The 26,661-nt window shown below is 41.9% G+C and overlaps 1 protein-coding gene across 1 annotated transcript in view; it reads right to left on the bottom strand.

Annotated features, from left to right (window-relative positions):
- The window catches only part of Enpp6 (ectonucleotide pyrophosphatase/phosphodiesterase 6), a 91,022-nt gene that overhangs the window by 49,241 nt on the left and 15,120 nt on the right, over positions 1-26,661 (bottom strand). Inside the window, exon 2 of the mRNA XM_070015983.1 lies at positions 7,406-7,585. Within this exon, the coding sequence (XP_069872084.1) occupies positions 7,406-7,585 (180 nt within the window). The remainder of the gene's footprint in view (positions 1-7,405; positions 7,586-26,661) is intronic.

Genomic DNA, 26,661 nt, shown 5'->3' with positions numbered 1-26,661 from the left:
CCTTCACATGTGATCTCTCAGGCCCTTCATCTTCTGTGGGACCAAGGAAGTCATGCATTGATGATGGCTAAGCCACAAGATACCTGAGTGCTTATATCATTATTTGAAGGAGAGTCAACTATCCCATCGTAGACCCAAGGTTCTGAGGCTTGTTTTAGCTATTGATCAAACCACTGTCCCTTGAATACAAGTACCTTTCCATAGCACAGAGATAAACTTAAAAGTCTGGACATTTTTCTAGTTTTATGTAGACCAATTTCTGCCTCAGTTGGTTAGCCGGAGACTGACTTACTCCTTGTACATTCACAAATATGAAGTATCCCAGCTTGTCTCTGAATCTTAACAAATGTTACTTTCCTCTGCCCCAGTAACTCCTACGAATCACTACAACATGTACACTAAACACTGGGTTACAATGTATATAATAGGTATATGGTACAGGGTGCATATACAATCTAAGTATATGGCTCATTGCAAATAAAAAATATTGTAGAATATGTTATACAAATCTGCAATATATAGAAGCTAATCTATCATAATGTCTCTCATACTCACAATATCATCCATATTGGGTAACAAATGCTTATTTTTTAGCTATCTTTCCTGCCTGAGGGGAGATGTCCTGTGTAGCATTGGAATGTACAAATATTTAATGGGATTTAGGGGATTCACTAGCTAGAACAAAACAAAACAAACAAATAAACAAAAGTTTTTTTCATATTTTTTCTTGTTTCATTGAAAATTGCCTTTGTAGAAAACATTGTGCAAATTTTATTATTTAGGTATTACACTTATATAAATATAGAAATATATTTACATGATATATATTATTTCTATTTTTCTTTCTTCTAAACATCTACAGCATGATGTATAATTATCATTGCTTCTATTGAAGGTAAGACTTCATTGCAACATAAGGATACTAATGGAAATCCTGGAGTTATTATTATGGATATTTCTTTAATCTAGTTTGTGAAACAGAAATTTAACAGCTATGAAGTTCTGAGCTCACCAGCAATGTCACAGCTAATAAATCTAATGCTCCCTTTATAGTTACCACAAAGCTCACTGACATTTAACACAAGGGTGCCCACTCCCCTCAAGAAGTCATTGTATTCTTTTATTTCTATAATAGTGTGTGTCACCAGATTTAAACTAGTGAAACTTTCCTGTGCTATCAGATAAAAATAATTCTACTTCCATATACTGTACTTTCTACTTTCTCCTGATCCCTCCTCTTGTCTCTCAAGTCTCTTCTCTTTGGTTCTGTTACAGAATCATCTTCCTTTATCTGGCTATTTAAACATGTGATTTCCTTAAGGGAGTATTTAGGACTCTTCTCCTCACACGATCCAACTTCTCCACATCCATGGCTTAAACAAGTCCTATTTTTATCTCCAGCTCTCTATGTGCCTCATGACTGAATCAACTCAATCTTCATACTCCTCTGCCCCTAATTGCTTCTCTTCCAATTTCTTTAATCACCTGGTAGTGAAAATCATCATCCATCCAAAACCAGAAAATAAATATCATGCCTATCATTTACCAATCCCTTAATCCTAAATCCAATGCATCACCAGATCCTGGTAATTTTAATACCTAAATTTGTCTCCAATCAGCAGTTTCTCACCAAGTCTACTACTGCAGTCCAAGCTACGCTCATCTCAATAATGTGTTGCCCAGCCAGCCACTCCTCATCCATCCATTCCGATGCCTCCATTCCTTCTCCACATTGCAGCCATGATAGTCTTTCTGACATGAACTATGATGCTGTCACTTCTTGCTTAAACATCTTCCAGTGACTTCTAAGCCTCTTGAGGCATCCTTATGTAACTTACACGTTCTTCATCTTGACTCCTCAGCCTCTCTGCCTCTCTCACATCACACCCCTCATCTCTGCCTGCATTTGCTTGAACATTCCATGTTTCTTATCATCTTTTCAAGGACATTAACACATGCTGCTTTTTTAGTCATCCCTGCTGGCACCTTACCCAACCTCTGGGGCATGAGCTCATGACCTTCTCCAGGAAAACCTTTGGCAAGCAACCCTCTCAGGCCACAACAGCTCCCTCATTAGATGATGTCATAGTGAAGTACACTTTTCACTGTTATACTTTCCATAATTGTGCTTTTACATGCATTTGGATTAAGTATTAGATTGTTATCTGTCTCCTTCACTGAGTGGTATGTTCTTAGGGATAAGGGTGGAAGATGAAGAAAGCCCATATCTGTTTTAGCTTATGGCTGTCTTTTTAATTCATTTTGTATTATCTTTCATTGTACAAAGGAGTTGCCACTCAACAAAGCAGTTTATAAATACAGTGCAGCTTGGTCAATGTCATCCCTTCAAACACTCTCAACCACCCCTCCCAACCTACACCTTCCCTCACGCTCCTTAATTTTGTAAGATATGCATTGAATTTTTGATGCATTCTCCCCCTCTCTCCCCATTCTCCTTATGTCATCTTCTGAGAGTCTATCCCATAGCCTCAAATCACACTCTTCAAAGATGTTTCATGAAGAAGTTCATTTGCCATGATTTGTAAGCCATACAAGTATATCCCCAGATTTCCTTCAAGACCTTCCAATCACCACAATGCATGCTGCTGAAAAAACTGTGAGCACTTTTGGCCATGGTACCATCTTGCAAAAGAAGACTGGGTGTGGTTGGAAGCTATGAAAACTTTGTATGCCGGAGCAATTGCTTCTTCGGGCAGCAATCCAGAGTCAACACCTCCTTGGTGTCTCTGTAACAGAAATGGTTGTCGCCTAGAAATCTTGCAGAATGCTTGGGAAGATCTTTTTCTTTTCTTCAGAGACAATCTCACATTTGAAATGTGAATTCGTAATCTTTTTCTTGCTGACACAGACAGACAACACCAGTGATGCACAGCTTGCCAAAGTTACTGACAAAGGAAATGATGCAATGTGCTTTCTACCCAAAGAGTCTTAATAAATTCTGACTCAGACCTAGCCTGGCTGGACAACAGTAATTGCAGCAACTTAGGGTTCCTCTGATACGGTGATAAAATTTTAATGCATTCACTTTCTATGATAAATAAAATCAATTAGGTATCATGGGTATAAATATGTTACCACAACAAAAAATTTCTTGCAGTCCTGATCATTGTAATACGTGAGTACAGTAAATGTAGCATGTTTGGGTTTAATTTTCTTTTTTTTGGGGGGGGGGGTCCGGTTGTGGGGCCTGAACTCTGAGCCTGGGCGCTGTCCCTCAGCTCTTCAGCTCAAGGCTAGTGCTCTACCACTTAAGCCACAGTACCACTTACAGCTTTTTTCTTTTTGCTTATGTGTTGCTGAACCTAGGGCCTCATGCATACAAGGCAAGCACTCTACCACTGAGCCACCTTCCCAGCCCTAGGTTTAATTTTCTTGAAATGAGATCTGTATTGTTTTTGAGGTGCTGGGGATAAAACTCAGGGTTTCACAGATGTTAAGCGAGCTCTCTACCACTGAGACTAGTTTTGGTCAGTTCCCTAAACAGGCTCTTAATTCAAGAGTGTTAGGACCAGAAGTACAAACATTAAGGTGTCTTCCAGAGCTAAGATTACATAAATCCCAAAGTCCAATGCCAAATGAATGATCTTATTGAGAAATGTATTGACTACAACAGATTGTTTTTATTTGCAGTGCCAACAATTCCAGGTTTTTAAAAATCCAGCTTTTATCTAAATGTTTGATAATCATGTATATAAAGACAATGGCTGAGCATTAATCTTAACTCACACCCTTATGGGATAGATGCTGGACTTCTGATTTGCACTACAGCGGGGTGTATGCATCCAAGGTCAGCCTGCCACACTGGCTTCAATAACCCACTATGGAAGAAAGAAGAAGTTGTATATAATCTAGAGGTTTTGACCAATCATCAATATGTCTTTCACTTACCCAAATGAATCACATGGATTGTAACAGCTAAAGCCATGTAGGAGTTGAATTAAGTGCCTATTGAGTTGCCAATTTCCCTCCCAACTCAACTTCAAAAAGGGAGAGAGTAAAGACCAATGACATACATATTTCTCTGCATAGGAAGTATTAGTGTTGCTCCAAAACCTGCATAGGATGGAAAGAGGTAGAAGAAGCTCCAACTCATGGCCAATACCATCCCAGAAGCTGATGAATGGTCACAGCCAAGTTTATATGACCACTTGATGTCAGGAGTAATACAGCAATATATAGGATAGATGTAAAATTGGAATACCAGAATCTTAACCACAGAGTTTTTAAGAAGTGACTACATTTTTATTAATATTTTGGTATTCATATTGGAATTAATATTTGATGTTTTGTGAGAGCTGCCAGAATGAACTTAAAAACTACTGCCACCATCTAAAGTAGCACTGATCATGTGAGGAGCGCAAACTCTTTCCACTCATCATGTTAGCATCCTCCCAAGACTAGGTCCCTGGATCCTCAGTCCTCAAGATATCCTTTAGTGCTGAGTTGCTCTTTAATATGAAGTGGATACTGGAATCATTTCATTTTATCTGCAAAGAAAATTTCTTTGACATCTCGCTGAAGGAATGGGATAGAGGAATAAAGTTTGCAAACATCACATACTTCACTTTGTGTGTGTGTGTGTGTGTGTGTGTGTGTGTGTGTGTGTGTGTGTGTGTGTGTGTGTGTGTGTGTGTGTGTGTGTGTGTGTGTGTTTTCTCCTAGCCCTAGGACTTGTGAGCTCAAGGCCTGGGGGCTGTCTCTGAGCCTTTTTGTTCTCAAGGCTAGCACCCTATCACTTGAGCCACATCACCACTTCCAGATTTTTCTGTGATCAAATGGAGTGACTTTCCTGCCCAGGCTGGCTTTGAACCACAGTCCTCAGATCTGTTTCCTGAATAGCTGAGTAGGATTACAGGCACGAACCACCAATACCCGGACATCCTTAGCTTTAATCCTTTGTAGAACACTACTAGGCACCAATTCCCGACTGATTTACAGTCTGCAATCATTTGCTGAAGCACCTATTTTTCCTTTTGCAATTTGATAGTACCATTGGACAGGACATGAAATGTCTCAAGATCTGAGGTGGGGCAGGTTGAACTCTTTACCACTGCTCAATTTGTCAGTCTGTTGCTTTAGCCCTGACAGGAAGACTTGAACTACTGCCATTTCTAAATTGCACTTCTAAATATTGACTTAATGGTGAGACTTGGATTGTCATAACACAGCTCACTGGAGAAATGAACCTTTCCAGGACTCATCAAGGAGTCTGCACAGTGTCCCATGGGGAATAAAGAATGAAGAGGAGGATTGAAGAAGAAAACTAAAATGAAGTCATGTTAAGAAGCAATGCCATTACATTTCACTTAATCATGTAGACAAATGAGCACATACTGGGCTATTGGCTGAGGCCAGAGGGGACCAAAGTCAAGAGAGAAAGGACAGCAATGACCATTAATCCCAGCAGGAGAAATAGAGGCTACCAGGCACAGCTGGGCAGCTGAGAGCCAACTCTCAGAGGAGCTTTGTCTGAGAAATCCAGTCTTGAAGGACTAGGCATAGTCTAAGAAACAAGAGACTTGTCATCCAGTTTCTACCAGAACTTCAACACATCCAGACCTTGATCTAATCTTCATTTAGGTCACTGAGGAAATTGGAGGAGGCTATCATTTTAGCTCCTTTCCTCCTAATTGTTAGTAGAAGAACTGATAACTGATTTCAGGACAGTTTTATCACATCATATTAGCTGCTGAACTGTGAATCAAAGGAAGTGAATGGCTTTTCTTGCCCTTAGGAGCTGTTTTGGAAGAGCAATGAGATATTTTACATGTGAAATAGCTTTGAGATCTATTAGATACTTGGTGATACATAGTGGTTTGTGATAAATAAAATAGAACGAATTAGATACAGTGGAAGGTGGCCCCTATTTCGTTATGATAATAGTCTCAATGGTATTTAAATTTGTTTTAAGGTTGATCTCTAAGGCCATGTGCCCCATCTAGTGCTTTCCTGTTCTGATACACATATGCTCCTCATGCTTCTGAGAATAACCACAAAGCACAGCTAAGTTTTTTAGCCTTAGTCAATGAGTTCCCCAATAGGCTTCATCCCTCTGTATAAGTCATTAGATTTGCATCTTTCATCTAACATCCAACTCCATAAAAGACAGCCTCCTTTGAGATAAGGAAGCCCCCTGAATGATTCCCTTAGTCAAAACCTTCTCATGTCAGCCTAGGTGACCACTGTGGACACAATCCCAAATGTCCACTGAATGTATCTCTGCTGGTAGAACAAGCCTGTGTCTGTTCTTGCCCATTTCTGACTTAACACAGCCTACGCTTACCTTCCTGAGCTCACCTGTCAGATGCCCGTAGCGGCGCTGAGGCAGATTTCATACCCTCGCCACAGCCGGGCCACAGGACTGCTTACTGTGGTCTCCATCTGTCTATGTTCTGGGCTGGCACACCCTGGCATGCCCTAAGCAACTCTCCAGGTGGCTATCTCCAGACAGCATCCTCCAAACTCCTGCTGAAGGCTCAAACCGTCCATGTGAGCCATCTGTGACTCAGCCTTGGCTTATTCATTCTCTTCACTCTCCCCCATCCCTGCCAGCTACCCTATTCCATAACCCACCATGCCCTCAAGATTTTCTCAGCTGTTGCTGCCCTTTCAGCCAAGCCAGTGAGATCCCATCAGCTGCTGCTTCCTATCTCCTATCAGGCTGCTGTTCGGTTTTTCCTTTCATTTCTTCTAGCCATCCCCCCTCCCCTGACAGCTTTGTCAACAATGATGATCATTAGTATTAGAGCCTTAATAATTAGGGGGAAAGTGCCTGTAGCTATGCACATGGAAAAGTCAAATTGCTTATACCTGTCAAATGAGTAAATCCCAGAAATGGGGGGAGAATGGTAAATTGATTATTCTGTTAGCACTGAGTCCTTCTGATTGAAGGAATTCAATCAGGATGAGAGTATCCCATGAACTTCTCAAAGGAGCCAATACAGTTGCATAGGGTAAGTTTACTACTTACCTCATTACAGTAAGAAAAAGAATTCTACTTCTTAATGACCTCGTGTATACAAGATTTGCATAAGGGACTTCATTAAACAAATTTCCATGACGTGAGTAGTTTGAATTCTCTTTTCCATATTATCTCTCACATATCCAAAATTTTGCCCATGAACCACAGAAAAAAAAACAGGATATATCACAACAGTATTTTTGAACCAGAGGAATCAGGAAATGGTATTATTTCTGATCTGATGTTAGAGACTTCAAAACAAAGATCATTAAAAATGGGCCCATAAGATGTAGTTGTTACATAAAGATCCCATTTTGGGGATCTTTGGTCTTCCAGCAGGACTATCCCACTGCTTTTCCTCACATATTCCATAGTGTTTGGAGATTTGAATGAGTGGAGAAGCTCAGAGGCCAACAAACTCACCTGGCCAGTAGTACATGTAGACCTTCCTTCTGGCCTTGGTCAAAGTGATCCACAGAGGTTCTGAGCCATTCCACCAGAGAGGCATCAGACTGTCTCTATTGACACCAATATCAAATGACTTGTTGGTGCTGGGATCCCACATGTAATTCCCGATCATCTGATGAACTTCACAATGGCGGCCTAGATCAGTGAGAGGGGAAAGCTGTCAGTTCATGGTTGGGTTCCTTTTACTAATTTTCAGATTATAAAAGATATTCTTAGAACAACATGAAATACACCTTTAATTCTTTTTTTTTTGTATTGGATACTTCTTCCTTAGATTAAATCGTAAAAGCCAACAATCCAATCAACCCTCACAGTGCCATTTGGTATGAAGCTAACCTGCCCAGTCTGGACTGTGCTAAACACGGAGGACAGCTTGTACAGTTTAGCCTTCTGTTCCTAGCTTTAGGTCTAAATACAAGTCAGCAAGGAAATTACAGATTCTCACCCCAGACCTCCTTCTCTAAACACTTTCTCCCACGAGCTCAGAAATCCAGCTGTTCTGAAGTTCATTCTCCCCCTTCTTGGATAAGTGCAGTTATTGCTTCAGTACTGAATAATGATAGAACCTATGACATTTGGAACAGGATGGTTTAAAATAAAAAGATTCGCTTTTGCAGAAAAACAATCACCCAAATGGAGTTGCATTGAAACAAGGAGTGGATCTGCTGGACACAGCTTAGTCTCAGAAGAGAAGGCAGAAGTAAAATACCCAAACCCTTGGACCCTTTTGAAACATTAGGCTTCAATTATTTATTATGGAGCAATCTGTTACATCTTTAAAGTAAAAATAACACCAACCTTGGCAAGTACATCAAAAATTGCTGCAATTTTAGTGTGTGTCATTTTGCACCAGAATGAAACCACTTTGCTGGGCTCCCTAACCAGGCTTAATCAAAGGGGCTTTGTTGTTGTGGTTGTTGTTTGTTTACTGCTGTTTCTTCTTGTCTCCACACCTTCCAACACTTCATTTTAAACAACAACAAAAGAAAAACTATGAAATACAATTTGGAAGATTTGGGCACCAAAAATAACATAAGGAAAAAAAATATTATATTTCAAAAGCCAGGCATTCCATGAACCATGGTTTAAGTTTAAAGCCCAAAGAGGTAAACAAAATAGTTCTTACTCAAAGCTGTTAAGACTAGTGTTTTGTTTTTATCTTGGTTGAAGCTTTTCCATGAGTACTACTTAGATTTAACAAATGAAATTAAATTAAAATATCTAACAGTTTCTCTAGTGGTAAAGGAAATTGAATTCACTTTTACTAAACACACACACACACACACACACACACACACATCCCTATCCACTTTGTTCTGTGATTAACACAGAGGTTCAAATCTGAATAAATGATTCCATTCCTCAAGTAGCTTGTGATTTAATACTCACCTGGGCAATTTTCTGCCCCAAAGATATAGGCCACCTAGGGCTAAGGCTAGGAAGGGAATCTGGTTGCAGCTGTAATTTGAGAATCTCACCTACTATATTGCTGAGTGGTTGATCATGTCATTCATGCCCATCTGCACCACCATGTTGCTGAACATAGAATGTTCTAGCTGATGATTTAGTTAGAACATCCTTAGGGCTACACTTCTTTTTGGTCTAACTACATTACCTTATTTTGCCTATGAAAATTTGATCACGTAACACTAAGGGAGCCGCTCTTATAAGTAAAAGTCTTTATCTCTTTCCTTTATTCAAAGTCCTTTATTCAAAGTCTTAGGGAAAAAAAAAACAAAAAAACAACTTTTATCATCCTGATAATGCTGCTTTCCTGACCCTTTCACTCAGCAAGGTAATGCACTGGATACAGTCTCCTGGACAGGCTGCCCTCCTAAGGGCAAGAAATGCATTTCACATGGACCTGGTGTGCACAGAGACTCAGGGAGAGTACAAAAACTGGAAAGAGGTGACTAAAGAGGTCAATGACCAAAGAGCCTCTAAATGAATCACCAGGTAAGGACCAGAAGGCCTAGGGATGACAAGTATGACCATGACAAGGAGAAATACTCAATCCCATCATCATTGTCATACTTGTCCTTGCTGTTCTTGTAGTTGAGTCCAGTGTCTCTCCCCAGTGCAAGTTCCCACTGTGAAGATCCCCATCACCTTCAGGGTGACTCCCCTTGAATAAAACACTCCTGACCAGCTTCACCAAGAGCCTTGAATAAAACATTCCTGACCAGCTTCCCCAAGGGCCAGGCATGATTTTTCTTTCTCTGTCCATCGAATCTATAAGGTTACGGTGACTCTTCTTTTTGTTCATTCTTTTTGAACATTTTCCATGTTCACTCCTTCTGTCATTTCTTCCTTTGTTTAGTCTTTGGCTTTCAGCTACAGGGAAGATCTGCTTTCAAATTTGAACTGCTTGGACCATTTTTAGACAAAATAGACAAAGAATCCCCATGTAGTATTGTTTTCACAAGATACCACATCCAAAGAAGTACAAAGCCACCAAAAATAATGGCCAAAAATATACGTATCAGTTGCATGCTGGTGGCTCACACCTGTAACCTTAGCTACTTAGGAGATTGATGTCTAAGAACTGCAGTTCAAAGCTACCCTGGGGAAGAAAAGCTTGTCAGACTGATCTCCCATCAAACACCAAAAAGCCAGAAATGGCGTTGTGAAACTGTCTTCTGCTCCTCTGTTGTTTCCTAGGTTTTAAGAACAGTACCCAAGTCCTGAGTTCAAGCCCCATGACCCCCCGCAAAAAAATGATAAGGATCCTTCTGTAAATTGTAGAACTGTAGATGACTAGTTTGTGTGTGTATTTGTGTGTATGAGTATGTATATGATGAGAGAGAGAGGAAGAGAAAATATTCTGAATTTATAGAGTGGAGCTCTTTCAATAAGAAAGTCACTCAGACTCCTATTTCGAAAGTTGACCTTCAGTTGAAATTATGATGATGTCTTCTTCAAAGGCTAAATAGTAGACACTGCGCCAATCTTCAGAGACATTGTTTGTTCTGGGAAGAGCTTCCTTTCTGGAAGTCAGCAAGAAGACACATATTTCTCATCCTGTCTGTCCAGGATCTTCTCTCTTAGCTGAGCTGGGCTTCTTTCCATTAATATAGTTAGACTGGAAGTCTGTGCGTGTTCTTTAACTCTTTACTTTCCTTGTCTATCTTCTCTTTCTCTCCTCACACTCATTTCCCCCCCCCCTCTCTCTCCCTCTCCCTCCACCCCCTCTCTCACTCTCTTTCTCTCTTTTTCTCCCTTTCTCTCTTTCTTGTTCTCTCTTGCTCTCATTCTTTATATCTTGGGTAAAAGTGGTGGCTAAAAAAATAAACAGAACAAAACAATATACTCATTTCTACAGCCCACTGGCGTTCATTTTCATATTCCTGCCTGGCCCATATCTATTTTGATATGTCTGTAACTCCTCTTAGTCTTTCTCTAGTATGTGCTTTCTAAACAGAGCTCTGCTATGGTTTGGTCATTTGGGACATTTGCTCAAGATGGTAGGAGCAATGTTCCTGACTTCTTCACACCACAGATCTGAACTGGTTTTCAGATCTGATGTAAACAATGTCCACGTCTGTTCTTCCCCTTCAAAGGATGACTTTGTGGGGCTTTCACATCCACATCCACGCTTGTCTTTCTCAGAGAGAGCTCATGAACAGTTCCCACACCTACACCTGCTGTACAAAAGGAATGGGATGTGACATTTCCATGTCATATTCCATAAGGTCTTATCCGAGTGTATTCTGTCAGCACAGCTGCATAAACTGTGAGGTATTATGTGTTTCCACTGCCTCCAAAATGGCTAGCCTTCATAACACAGAAGTAAATAGAGCACATTTCCATTGTGACTGTAATTGAAAAGGCCTTCTCCTGCACCTCATTTAATGAGAGTTTTTTCTTAAGTCTAATCAGATTCATTGGAGTCTGGACAACTGGACTTGACCTGGAGTTTCTCTCTGTGGCCAGCAGAGACCAGTCTGAGCCAGAATTCTATTAAGTTGGTTCAGGGACACTCTCCACCCGTTGGTATCTAACCTCCTTTATATCTTGTCAGTCCTGCCTGCCTTCAGCCACAGTTCCGGTGAGTTGGCCTAGTTACAATTCCCTTTCGCCCTGGTCTTTATTCTTAGTAATTTTTCATCTACTGACCCCCAACCTGCTCTCTGGCTAAGAATCCCCACTCATTCTTGCTGTTCTTACAGTTGAGTCCAATTTCTCTCCCCCATGCAAGATACCACTGTGGGGGTCCCCATCGCCTTCAGAGAGACTTCCCCTTGAATAAAAAACTCCTTACCAGCTCCACCAAGTACCAGGCACAGTTTGTCTTTCTTTATCCATCAGATCTGTAAGGTTACGGTGACTAACTCTTCTTTTTCTCATTCTTTTTGAACATTCAATGTTCATTCCTTCTGTCGTTTCTTTCTTTGTTTAGTCTTTGGTTTTCAGTTCACTCAACACGCATGCTCTGTCTTCAGAGTAGCAGTGTTGGGGGTGGGGATGGGGAGTGTAACCTTTAAAATGTTGGTCCCAGTGGGAGGTAATACAGCCCTTGGAAGGGAGTCATTTAGTTCCCCTCAGACAAGTTAGCTCTAAGACGTCAGCCCACCTGCTTGGCCCCTTCTGTGACAAGACTTCTCCCTTTCTGCCTCTCGACACTAGAGTCCTATCATTTAGAATTTCCAGACTCCAGAATTATGAGTTAAAGAAAGCTTTCTAGAAGTGATCTAGTCCTTAGAGGACCATAAAAATAGCCACACAAACTGAAACCACGGAGAGCTATCTTTATCATCAGTAATATTTTTAAGAAAAGGTTATTGTTCTAGGACCATTTGAATTTGGTCAAGATATTAAAGATTCTCTTCTATCCAGTTAAAACTATATAGGAAAATGAAGAAAATTGTAAAGGGACCATGTGTGAGCATATTTTAATTTAAAACATGAGAAGCATTGAGAATGAAGAGGCATTCTGTCCTAGGAAAGGACTTAGCAAGGAATAGCTTAAACACTGTTTGCTTTCCTCTTCAGGAGCTTCAATAGGTGAACACCACACTGAGATACAGTGACCATGTCTCTGATCAATGAGACACTACAAGTGACTAGCAAGCACATAGCATATACAGCACTGTGCCAATGGACAAAGGGATGATTTGGCAGATGGTGGGAGTTTCATCAGATGACTCAAAACAACTTCCTAAGGATCTGTGAAGATGGTGTACAGTACCCTCCTTATATATCACCATGCTGTATCCTTCACTTCACTCCAAACATCACCTAGGCATTACACATCCTACATCCTCACAAGAAGAGGGCTGAGCACAACACACACACACACACACACACACACACACACACACAGAAAGAGAGAGAGAGAGAGAGAGCACACCAAAGGCCACATTGGCCTTGTAAAATTATGTTGTTCTATTTTATTACTTATTGTTGTTGATCTTTCACTATGCCTAGTTTATAAACTAAAGTATCTCATCAGTATGTATATAGGAAAGTAACATAGTACACTAGGATTTAATTGTGTCTGTAATGACAGACATCACCAGGAGGGGCCACGGCTAGTGAGGGGGCAGAGCCTCTGGGCAAAGCCAGTGTCTGACTCACCCAGCACAACTTGCTGGCTCCTCCCACCTGCTCCAGGCCTGCTAAGCCTTGGATCAGCAATTACCTCAGAGGTCAGCAAAGTAACCCCATGGAAGTGGTTCTGGATCTCCAGAATGCCAAACTTATTCTTATCTCTTGCAATTCACTAGCGCTCCGAAGCATTGCCATAAATACCTCCAAAGGAGGAGATGCTGTCAGAAGAGGAGACGGTAATCTTAGGTTTCCCTTTCCTCTGAAAAGAGTCCAAGTGTTGGAGAAAGAGGCTCCAAAAGTTTGAGTTCTGGGATTGCAGATTAATGCGTGCGATTTAGAGACTGCGTGCATATACATCACCTCAAATTGTCAGGACTCCAAGAAGTCTATATATCCAACCTACAATCAGGCATCCTGAGGATGTTAAGTAAGTCTAACATTCACGCAATTAGTCTCCTCTGACTACGTTTTTTGTGAGTGTTTAGAGAGCCTAAGGATTAGGTTAGATTCTGTTTATATTAGGGAACTTTCCAATCACTACTTTTCATCCAAGAAATGTGGAAGAATTAACAGTGTATGGCTCAAAAGATCTAACTTAATAAATCAAAAATTGTTTGTAGGTCATCTTTGTTGAGAAATAGATTTTATTTTCTTCACTTGTTCACTGACAGATCTTGATATGTTAAAGAAGGGGTTTCAAATGAAACTGGCAAAATCACGTAGAAAGAAAAGTTTCACAATTTACACATCTTTTTTTTGGGGGGGGGGTCCGGTCATGGGGCCTGAACTCTGGGCCTGGGCGCTGTCCCTCAGCTCTTCAGCTCATGGCTAGTGCTCTACCACTTGAGCCACAGTGCCACTTCCGGCTTTTTTTCTTTTTGCTTATGTGGTGCTGAGGAATCGAACCCAGGGCCTCATTCATGCAAGGCAAGTGCTCTACCACTGAGCCACCTTCCCAGCCCACAATTTACACATCTTTAAAAGCAACTACTAATATACGCGGCAGACACAGTCGTGATTAGTGTCTGAGTCACAAATATTGCAAGGCTGAGGTAACAGGCTTTCATTATACTATGAAGTGTAAGGATTGAAGCAACAATAATCCTAAAATTATTTTCTTTAAAAAAAAAAAGTTAAAGATGTCTGTGTGTCTGTGTATCTGTGTGTGTCTGTGTGTCTGTGTATCTGTGTGTGTGTGTGTGTGTGTGTGTGTGTGTGTGAGTGAGTGTGTGTGCATGTGCACCAGTACTAGAACTTGAACTCAGGGTCTGGGCACTGCCCCTTATCTTTTTCTGCTCAAGGCTGGCACTCTACCACTTGAGCCACACCTCTATCCTAACTTTTTGCTGTTTAATTGAAGATGAGAAACTCAGACTTTTCTTCCCTGGGCTGGCTTTGAACTTTGATCCTCAGATCTTAGCCACTTAAGTAGTGAAGATGTGAGCCAACAGTGCCTAGCTAAGGGAGTGAGGGTGGGGTGCAGGAGATTTTTGATAGCAGACATTGTTGCTCCTAGTTTTGAGGTCACTTGACTAAAGAAAATGTACTGTTCACTTTTTCTGCTGTTCCTACTAGCTTGGTACAATTCCTTAACGATTAGAACACAGTAAGAGAAATAAAAACAAAAGTTTTGGAGCTTTGATTGAAACACTCAAAGAAGGACTGAGGGTGACTTAGTAGCAGAGCACTTGCCTAATATGCGTGAGGACCTAGGTATCATCTCTAACACTGAAAGAAAGTAAAAGGAAAAGCTCAAAGAAGTTTCCAGACAATTTGACCTCTCTTCACCTCTGTGCAAAGAGCTGGGAAAATAGCTGCATTAATTACTAAATATTGTTTAATAGTGTTTCTTTAGAGTCGTGCTCTGATTTTTACTGAGTTCTTTTCAGGATATCTCCAAACACGATGGATGTTTGGAGGAAGAGGTTTCTTATTTGGAGAATGGCTATCTCAGCATGTGAAATTCAGCCCACACCTCTCCTCCTGGGCCCCTTCCTTGATAAGTATCCATCTCCAAGTTGGCCCAACCTCCTCTCACCCGAGAGCATCAGGCTGACCAAATTCTTCAGAGGATCAGAGGTGGCAATGGGCAGAAAATAAGTCCCAACCATTCCCATTCCACAATGAATTCTTCCAGGACGGGAGTCCTCACACCAAGACAGAACTTCAAGTGTTCCTCAAGTGCCGGATAGGAGCAAGAAGGAATGGCGGCATTTAATTCAATGAAACAAAAGGCAGAGTTAGGGTTTCAACTCAAGCCACTTTTCCCCATCAAGCTTTTCAATTATTAAAAAACCTGGAAGTGAAATGAACACCAAGACAGGGACACAACTGGTTTTTTCTTGCTCCCTATTGTTTTTAACATATTTAAAATGTACTATGTGATTTTTTTTTGTTTCTTTTGTCTGTTCTTCCCCACGGTGTAAAATGCTTGTTTTCACTGTATTTTATCTTGGTGCCCTGCATCTTGGGTATACATTTTTTCTAATTTGGGGAGGGGAAGGGAAATAACAAAATACTGAAATAAGGATACAGGTTGACCCATTGTAACCATGAGATGTACAAGACACTATGTTGAAAACAAACTTTACAACTTTGGGATGGGAGGGAGGAGCTGGGGAGGTTGGGAGGAAAAGGATGGTAGGGAGAAAACAAAGGAGGAGGTAACAATGCTTGATAGGAAATGTATTCATTACCTTGTTCATGTAACTGTAACCCCTCTGTACAGTATTTCTACAATAAAAAAATTTAAAAACCTGAAATGGATAATGGGGTGGTCTCTAAAAAAATGGAAGCCAGATACCACACTATTACTGGACCACTCATTCATGCTAGGAATTGATAAGAATTCTCAATACCAGTTATTTAGGAGTGAACTCACAGTAAGTTCAATTGCTTGATCTGGTGTGAACAGGCAAAGAATCAAAACTCCTTTTGGTTGGGGGAGGTTGTTGAAGTAAGAAACAAGTAGAAGAAAAAACACCTTATAAACACATAATCTGGAAGATCATTTAGAACTCCAATTACTGCTGCATCATACATATTTTTAAGAAAATTCATTTGTCCATATGATTGGTTTTGTTTATGGCCACTAGACTGTGTAGGGTAGATAGGATACTAGCCTGCCTGAGTTCATGGGAGATGTGCACAAAAAGAAGTAAACCCAGCCTCTCATGATGGGGGAATTAACCAATCAACAATCACCAGCTGCCACCAGGTAGAGAAATGAACTTGAGTAGAAATGTGCTTTGCTTAATGGTTTGTGTTTATCACTCTTCTTGGGTGTTCTTTGTATATAATAAAAGGTGTTGAGAGACAATTTGCCTGAGGGAGAAAAGAGTAACCCAAATGAGCAACTCGTCAATTGGTTAGGTGTGAGAAATATCTTCTTGATGTATTGATAGTTTTCCAGTACAAGCAGTAGACACCATCAGGCAAGAGAAGCTTTTTGAGTTCAAATTAGAAGCATCAGGCAGGCTGAGAGTTGACAAGAATTCAAGCCTATGGGAAAGATGTGGCCTTACTAGCAATCCACTAAGTTTTATTGACCCTTCATTTCCTTATTTGAGAAGTTCTCTTTTTCCTTTTTCTTTTATTTGCAGTGTTGGGGATGGAATCCAGGGCTCTGCACATGCTAAGCATGTGAGCTGCCACTGAGCAATACCTCCAGCTCTGGCTCCTCATTTGAAAAACGAATACCACTATATGTTCTGGGAAGAATAAATGATTTGAGGTAGCTAATACCTTAACACAGCATCTGGGTCATGGTAGATTGGTGCTAAATACACACAAGCACCTAGATTCTCCTCAAAGGACAATCTTATCAAATACGTCCTTTTTGATGGCTCCTGGAGAGGGATATGGCTAGCCCCAAGTATTTCTTACATGGTATTTACACACCATCTTCTGATGCAAACCTTCACATCCCTAGAAAGAAGGGCAAAGCAGCAATACTAATAGAATCTGCTTCTTTCTTTCCAGGACCAAGTAAACTAGAAAGATTGCAGAGCTTGTAGACTGGACTGGGAAATTGACCAAGGCATTCAGAGAGGGGCTAACAAAGAAGTTGCCTAGAGTCTAGGGAATACTTGGCCCATTACTGCCCTCTACTGGTAGTTAAAATAATCTCCACCACTAGCAGCCTTTCCCAAGAGTCCTGACCAGGAGCCCAGCTAGCTGTGTCAGCCCTCATTCCTCCCAACTCTGGTTTCGAGGGCTCCAAAGTATCCACAGGAACCTCTGAGCTAACCATGCCATGACACCAGGAGAAGAAGGACCAAGCTCGTCCTACTTAGTTACTACAGCAAATGAAGCTTCCCTTGAGAAATGAGGACCCATGGCCCTGTCCAGACTTAACTCTGGACTCTCATGTCCTAATTCCACATCTACATTCTTCCACTTCAATAACCCATGCCAAACTGAGCCAAGAAAGGGGCCTTACCACACTGGCACAGTGAAAATTATGCCAGGGTCTTGGCTGGGTGGGTCAGAACTCTGCATTTGTATTCCCCAATATAGACACTGGCCTTGGAAAGAAACTCTGGCTATTGGGGAGGCAGAGGAAGGCAATGGGAAGGAGAGAAGGATCCCGTGGGTGAAAGCCATTGGTGCCTTCTCTCCTCCCAAAATCATTGGCTTTCTTTCACCTACGTCCTTTCTCATTTCCTGGGCTCATCTGCCTGTAACCATCACAAAAAAAATGTTAGCCTGTAGCTAACATCTTCTACCTGCTCTTCCCTCCTCCTTCTGAGTTCATAGTGCCTGGGCTGGACCCTGTGATTGAGGGGCCAATTAGAATCATTGAAAACCATGGCCCTGCCCCTCAACTGTGCATGGCTTCTGAAGACCAGGTCTAACCAGCCTAGTTTGGGTCTGTCTCCAAAGCTCACTTTCCCAAGGAAAATCTCACACATTCATCTATATCAGATGTGCCAGCAGCCTAACTTCAATCTCCTGAAGCTTTGACACAGCTTACAAATTCTTTATTTTATAGCTATTTTCAAGTGTACAAAACCACGATGAATATGATCAACAATACCCTACTCTGGTTTCATATGTCTTTCTCCCCACACTGGCCTGTTGTTGTAAATCCTAGATACATCTTTTTTCTACTCAATGTTTTAAAAAGTTATATTTTTGCTGGGAAGGTGGCTCAGTGGTAGAGTGCTTGTCTCACAGGTATGAGGCCCTGGGTTTGATTCCTCCACACCACATAAACAGAAAAGGCTGGAAGTAGTACTGTGGCTCAAGTGGTAGAGCATTAGCCTTGAGCTGAAGAGCTGAGGGACAGTACCCAGGCCTAGAGGTCAAGCCCCATGCCTGACAAAAACAAAGTTATATTTTTATGTTCTCAATTCACTGGACAAAGGGTTCCAATTCAACATGGCAGTTTATGAGATAATGCATCTCGATCTATATTCACCCTCCTCAGCTTTCTCCCCATCCTCCCTAACTCATTCCTTCAACTTTTCTACTTTCAGAGGATATGCCCTGAATATTATGACTTCATTCTCTCCCTCCCCTTTCTTTCTCTATTGCCTCCCCCTCTTTTCTTGGTATCCCACACACCTCAAGCGTTCATTCCACCTGGTATTCATTTTGTTAGTCTGTGAGTTAGTTGTTCAAAGAAGCTAGACCATTTGAATTCCCCTCTGCACATTTATCCATATACAGATATATAATAGCTCAGTTAATATGTTTCCATCCATGTGCATATCACCCTGTAATCACAAATACATCTGTGCCTACTTCCAACACTGAAGGACTTTGCCATGAAACAAAAACAAGAACAACGAAAAACAAGAGCACACCTTTGCTATCAACTGTCCACAGCATGAATTCCTTAATGTCATCCCACAACATTCTGTGCTCACTTTTCCCAGACCCTCAGAGACAGCGCCTCTACACAGTTATGCTCCTTGGGTCAGCTTTCAAATAAAACCCACATGTTGTCTTTTGTCATGTCCCTCAGTCTCCTATCACCTATAGTGGCTCTCCTCTGTTTTGGAGGATGGAAGGCTGAGATGGAAAGGAATGTTATTCCCAGGTCAGCCCATGCAAAAGGCAGTTAATGAGACCAAATCTTAACAGAAAAAGCTGGACCTAGGAGTATACACCTGCCATTCGAGCTAGGATGGGAAGCATAAATAGGATGATTGCAGTCCCTGCTCACCCTAATTTGAATGCAAGCCCTATTCAATAAAGAAATTAAAACTCAAAAAGGAAGCTGGGCGCTGGTGGCTCACCCCTGTAATCCAAATCTCAGGAGGCTGAGATCTGAGGATCACAATTTGAAGCCAGCCCAGGCAGAAAAGTCTGTGAGACTCTTATCTCCACTAAAAACTACCACTACCACCACCAACCCCCCAAAAAAACAATAAGTGGCTGAAGTAGGAGAGTGCTAGGCTTGAGCAAAAGAAACTCAGGAACAGTAGCCAGGCCCAGAGTTCAAGCCCCAGGATCTACATCAAAAAATATATACATATATAATATAATAAAATAAATTAACACCTCTAAAAGGGCTGAGAGTGTGGCTCAAATGATAGAATATCTGTCTGGCAAGCACAGGGCCCTCAGTATTGTCAAATTTTCTTTTGGTTTAAAAATTCAAAAGTGGTTTTATGAATACAAACATTAAATGCAATGTTAGAGATATAGTATGAACACAGAACAGAGGAGTAACTCTCTGTTAACAATTGTGCCCCAGTTCTGTGAGCTAATCCCAACACTTTGGAGACAGAGGTAGGAGGACGGCAAGTGCAAAGCCAGCCATAGCAACACCTTGTCTTAAACCAAAACAAAAAACAAAAACACACTTGTCACCTGTTGTATAGCCAATGAAATACTTTCCACCAATGACACACACAATTAACAACACTACTGTAGAACCTGGCAGACTAAATACTCATGAGGGGATTTCATAGCAAAGCTCCATCCTGAATAAATGCACATACATGAGATTTTAAAAGATTGCTAGTTGTAATCCTTAGTAGTATTCCTTCTTTCTTGGAGAAAGTAAATGAATATTCCCTCAAGAAATGTTCTCAGATTTCCTACAGACTAAGCTCAACCAAGTATAAGATATAAAAGAATTACCGGATACTCAGAGACATGTCATGAGATACATATGCCTAGTTCTCAGTCAGTGTCTCTTGTTTCCTTCTATAAGTAGTAATTGTCTCTTCTGTAGTGAAGCAACTGCTCAGTTGGCCATCACATTTCCCACCTTTCTGTGAAGGTGGAACCTTGAGCTGAATCTGGCCAATGGAAAAAAGGCAGAGTGTATATCATTTGCATTTCTTGGCCCAGTACCCAATCCTCCCCTAAGGCACACAGGCATCCTCTGTCCCTTGTCTACTAGCAGGATGTTGATGCTCAGAGCATTTATATGACTCTGTGTTCATCAGCCAAGATCCCTGAAGGACCACATGGATCAAGCACACCTCAGTCCACCAACTTGACATTATAAAAGTGAGAAAATGTTCAGTGTTTAGCCATTAAGTTTTGAGAGTTAAGTGTAAAGCTGTACACGTCACCTTTAACGAATCCTATCATTGCGAGTGTCAGCAGACACAATAAACCACATTATGCAACACCAAGGGCTTTACAGTTTGAAATGATGATACCAAGAATGTATAATAGGTCTGGGAAGGTGGCTCAGTAGTAGAGTGCTTGCCTTGCATGCGTAAGGCCCTGGGTTCGATTCCTCAGCACCACATAAGCAGAAAAAGCTGGAAGTGGAGCTATGGCTCAAGTGGTAGAGAGCTAGCCTTGAGCTGAAGAGCTGAGGGGCAGTGCCCAGGCCCGGAGTTCAGGCCCCACGACTGACAAAAAAAAAATGTATAATAAATTTTATAATATGTTAAAAATAAAAGAATCGAGATTAGTGTAGATTGGGAGAGTATCAAAAATAATCAGAAAGGATTTGGAAAGAAACGGAATTTGAGATATTAAAAATCAGACCTTCAGCCGGGCGCTGGTGGCTCACGCCTGTAATCCTAGCTACTCAGGAGGCTGAGATCTGAGGATCGCGGTTCAAAGCCAGCCCGGGCAGGAGAGACCGTGAGACTCCTATCTCCAATAAACCACCAGAAAACCGGAAATGGCGCTGTAGCTCAAGTGGTAGAGCGCTCACCTTGAGCTGAAGAGCTGAGGGACAGTGCCCAGGCCCAGAGTTCAAGCCCCACGGCCGACAAAAAAAAAAAAAAAAAAATCAGACCTTCATTGAAATTAAAATATTGTGATGAACTAAAAAAAAAAAAGTGCAGAAAAAGAAAACACAACTTGGAGAACGCAAATGAAGATTTCACTCAAGGAAAATCCCCAGATTTCCCACAGACTAAGTTAAGCTAACAAATTACTAAACACACAGAGAAATCTGTTCTAAGGCATCGATGGCTAGTTGTCAACCAATGTATTTTCTCCTACTTCTACTGGGAAGCAATATCAGAGAGTGGGGTGGAATAGGGTGTAGTTCAAGTGGTAGAGTGGTTGCCTAGCCTGGTGAAACCTTTGGTTTCATATGTACATGCATGCATGTACATATGTATGAAAATTTGCAGCATAACTTACAAGGAAGGACAAGATCAAGTCTTTTGAGAAAAATGCATCAAGACAAGATGAGACCCATAATACATGTATTACACTTGCTATCGATAAAGGAGGGGAATCAAGAGTAGGCAGCAAAAGCCTGCATTTGAGAAGATATACATTTGTTAAGGAGGTGGGAAGGGAAAGGCCTGGGGGAAAAGGACCTCTATAATTCTAAGGACATTTCAACCAGGTGGATGGAGTCCTCCAGCCAAAGTGACTCCTCAGAGGAAGAGGATCTGTGCTAGACCCTCTCTGGACTTCTTGCCTATGCTCAGTCAGGTTCAGCAAGTCAAGCCATCTTTGTGACCGCCTCCGGCGAGTAGTAATTAACAGTGCTCCCCCAACACAAGATCACCCTAAGACCTCAGACCTCCAAGCCCTCCTTTCTGCCGTAGCCGTGCTGGCTCCTGGCTGTTTTGTCAATATTCTGGAAGCCTCTGCACTGTCGTCCACTCTGTGAGACACACTGGCCTTAGTCACCCACGTGCCAGCACCTCAGTTTCATCCGGCTCTACGCAAAGCTCATCTTACGAGGAAGGCATTTCCAGACGCCCTCTAAAACATGGCACTGTGCTATCATTGTTCATGAGTTTCATCTTTCCCAACTCAATGCATCATAAGATGCATTGCCCCCGCCTTGGATTTTTATTCATTTATTTGTCTATAGCATTGCACAACAGTATCAGAGCAAATAACTACTTTCAGAAGTGTAGAAACTTGGCTCTTCTTGGTTCTCTTCAAGTCCTACAGAAGGCAAATATTTTAGTTATTTATTCATGTATTTATGGCCAGCCTTAGGTTGTGAACCCAAGGCTTCAGACTTTCACATGGCTTTTTTCACTCAAGGCTGGAGCTCTACCCCTTGAGTCACACTTTCATTTCTGGCTTTTTGCTAGTTCATTGGAGATAAGGTTCTCACAGGTTTTCCTGTCCAGGCTGGCTTTGAACCTTGATCCTCAAATCTCAGCCTCCCGAGGAGCTTGGATTACAAGAGTGAGCCACCAGTGCCCAAGGGCAATAGATTATTTTAAAAAGCATGAATGATGACTAGTCATTATGTCTGCAGCAAGCACTCTGAGATGGTTGTCTAACAAATGAATGAAGGAGTCACAATTCATTTAGGAACTGGGGTCCAGCAGTGAACAAGACATTAAACACTTTTCTGAAAGTAAGATTATTGGATACTAGAGTCATAGAAAGTCATTTATAGTACAGTCCAGCTAAGTGTAAAGAAGCAGGTCTGACAGAGCACCATCCCAGAAAAGACTGTAACATGACCATGGCCGGAGAAACCCAAGGGTGCTTTGTTTTTATTCTTGTGTTTATGTTTCAATTCTAGAAGTCAAATCTCAGTTTACATTGCATCTTAAGCCTTTCCTAGTGGTGTCTCCTCAAGAAAATATTATCAAAGGCTGCCTTCAGTGTGGTAAATTCCAAGACTTGGGAGAGCAAACATTCTCCTTAAAATCTCAACCCAATAAGTATTGTCCTGGGTGTATGTTTCAAGCTATAGAACCTGAAGTTCTGTGTGCCACTTGCGTCATAGGTCAGCACAGACTAGAAGCTTCCAGAAAGGAATGCCACTGTCTGGCCACTTTGTGTTTGTTAGTGGTTACTCAACATCACCTCCATGTCTGTGCAAGTAGCATCGCATGGAAGAGGTAGAGCAAGTCAGAGTAAACACTGGTGCCAAATCACGCTGGAGGTCTGAAAAAGTTAGGGAGAGTTTAGCTTGAAAAGACTGAAAAAAATGCCTTGCCCATGGCACAAGGCAAGATCTTTCATAATAAAGGCTTCATACATCCACACGTGGGATTGTCAGTCGCCTGGTCCCATGGAGACAGCTAGAGTTGCATTTTACTTGTGTCTTTTTTGCAATAGAAGCGGTTCGGATTCCCATGGCGCAGTCAGTCTGGCCTTGAGGACACTAGGGGAAGCAGACAGATCGTGGAAGATTGCTAAAGGAACAAAATGAGGGAGGAGGTGACTGAGTACCTGCCATTCTCCCCTGGCTCCCCGCTGGAGTGGCCGCTTGGTCTGAGGCTGCTGTGGGGCTGAGCAGCTAGCTTCCCATGCTGAGTGAGCAGGGCTGAGCTGGGAGGTGGCTTGGCGTTGATGTAATAAACAGTTCCTCATGTTTACACAGGGGATGCCCTCACTTCAATGCCACAGCTCTAAGTGAGAGGTATTCTATTGCACACAGAGGGGGATGGAACCCATTAGATAGCCCTCCACCCCCCAACTTCAACTTTGCTTCTCAGGGAAATTGGGAGTGAAAGATGTGATTTTAAACAGAAATATCTGGCCTAGGTTTCTAGCCAGCCCCCTTCAAATCCCACTTCAAGCCAGGCCACTAGAAGAAGGACGTACATGAAAACTGAATTGAGGTACAAACATGGGCCTGCTTGTGCTATACTAAACCAAGTTCCCAGTTCAGTTCCGTGGAATAGCAGTGGACAGGGCCATGGTATCAGATAGAAACCTTGCCTTTCTGTGCCCATGAGAAAAGGTCAGAAGATTTTCAGTGGAAACAGATGACAAGATAGCAAAAGAGCAGAAACTAAAGACCTTGCAGAAGCATCTGAACTCATTCCATAAAGTCTTTACTCCCTTGGGTATTTTAGAAGAGAAATTGAAGGGCTGGGTATGGTGTGGAAAGCCAGTAATCCTAGCTATTCAAGAGGTGAAAGTACAAGCATCACAGTTTAAGGCTGGCCCCTGGAAAAACTTGAAACTTTGTCTGAAAAATAATTGAAGTAAAAAGGGCTTGAGGCGTGGTTCAGTGGTAGATTGCCTTCTTAGCAAAAAAATGAGGCTTGGAGTACAAACCCCAATATTGATAGGAAGAGAGAGGAGAAGGAAGAGGAGGAGGAGGAAGAAGAGGAGGAGGAGGAAGAGGAGGAGGAAAGAAGAGAGGAAGGGAGGTAGGGAAGGAGAAAGGAAAGGAGGAAGGACAGAAGGAAGGAAGGATGGAAGGAAGGAAGGAAGGAAGGAAGGAAGGAAAGAGGGAGGGAGGGAGGGAGGGAGGGAAGGAGGGAAGGAAGGAAGGAAGGAGGGAGGGAAGAAGGGAGGAGGGAGGGGGGAGGAAGGGAGGGAGAGAGGGAGGGAGAGAGGGAGGGAGGGAAGGAAAGGGAAGGGAAAACTGAATCAAGAATAGGTTCATCTCAAGAAACCAAGTCTGAGTTATCTTCATAACCCAGACCAGACCCATGTTTCTAGCAAGACTCTCCTCTCAGGAATATCAAGAGACAGAGAAGAGCCAGGCCAAAGCTTATGATCCACATGTGAATGTTAGGAAGGGGATGTATAAGAAGGATGAGGATTTGGCAATGAGCTGAGAGAATATAAACTATGGCTACGTAAAATACAAGGCAATCTTATTCTGGCAGATGCACTGACTTTTTATTTCATGTTATTAAAGGTTCATATTCTCCCGATGACCACGAAGCCACCTGGAAGTAAGAGCAGCGTTAAATCAGAAGCCCTTCTACCTCACACCGAGACACCTCAGGGAGCTGACATTTCTGAGGACTTTTCCAGACTTTTGGTGATGAATGGCTTAAACTCCAAAACCTAAAATCTCTTGAGTGAAATGCAAGAAGTGGTTTTAAGACACCAGAATACTGGTACCAGTCACCGGTCTTTGCTGCCTATTTGCCTCTTATCATACCTGCATTTATAAAATACATAATTAGACCGATTTCTGCTTTGTGATCCCAGAACATATCCTGGGTTGAGTATAGACTGGCCATTGGGAAAAGAGGACAAAGAAAATGACAAAGCTGTATTGTAAACCAGGATATTCCAAGGACGCTTGCGCACCCATGTTCACTGCCGCACTATTCACAATAGCCAAAATATGGAGACAACCCAGATGCCCCACAATAGATGAATGGATCCAAAAACTTTGGTACCTATATACAATGGAATTTTACCCAGCTATTAGAAAGGATAAAAATGATGTCATTTGCAGGGAAACAGATAGAACTAGAACAAATCATATTGAGAGAGGTAAGCCAAGATCAGAGAGACAAATGGCACATGTTCTCCCTGATATGTAGAAGTTAGATTTAAAACACAAGATATGACAAATTATACAGGATTCTGAACACTCACATGCAGGGAGACCAAAAGAAGATAGTCTTAGGAGAAAATCATCAAGTGGTAATACCCAAGTACCTCTTCATATGTATATGGAATAAGATACATACTGAAACAAACTTGGAAACAAAGGACTTTTTCTTAATTTCTCTTTTCATTTTCAGATGACTCTATTCTTTACCTCATATATGATGAATACACATGTGCATCTGAGGGAAGGGGGGCACAGAATCAATGGAAAATAGGTGAAAAAGTACAGCAGCAGAGCCCACTGGCTGCACTGGACACTGATGAAAGTGAACCATGCAACTCGTGGGCAGAGATGGGAGGGAGGAACGGGAGAAAATGAGGAAACAGATGATACTATGGAAAAGGAAGGAAATGTGCTTATTACCTCAAGTATGTAAAGGTGTGTGTGTGTGTGTGTGTGTGTGTGTGTGTGTGTGTGTGTGTGTGTGTGTGTATCACCTCTAAAAATGATAGAGCTGTATCTGTGGTGAGCTTTGTCATCTTATTAGAGTTTTCATGTGCTGTCACACTAAAGAGATCATCATCCATTTGACAGGAAGCTGGCATGTAGCTTTCTGCTAAGGGGGACGGTGGGGGGGGAAGGGGGGCCGCAGGCAGAGGTGGGGGGAGGATGGAGCAGAGAATAGCTAAGAAGGAAATTGGATATTTAGGATGTAAAGTTACAAGTAAATCAAACAAAAGGAAAGACCTCTGTTAAGCTGCAGAGAGCTTGAGGCAGGTTGGGGGAGGGGATATGGGCGGAGTCAACCCTCCCCTCATTGGGTGCTGTCCTAGATCCACTCAGACTCCCTGCGCTCCACATGCCTGCTCCATAACCAAGTGTGATTAGACGCAGCTAGCTCAGAGTTGCATCTTGGTGGTCTAGGGCAGGATCCCAGATGTGACTTATCAAAAAACCACTTGTGTTCACACTCCTCAGAACTGTGCAGCCTCCACCA

Source organism: Dipodomys merriami, unplaced genomic scaffold (genome assembly GCF_024711535.1).
Source record: "Dipodomys merriami isolate MVZ:Mamm:240054 unplaced genomic scaffold, mDipMer1.0.p SCAF_12, whole genome shotgun sequence".
Classification (NCBI taxonomy): Eukaryota; Metazoa; Chordata; class Mammalia; order Rodentia; family Heteromyidae; genus Dipodomys; species Dipodomys merriami.
Note: the sequence above shows the minus strand (reverse complement) of the source record. Positions and strands in the feature narration are given on the sequence as shown.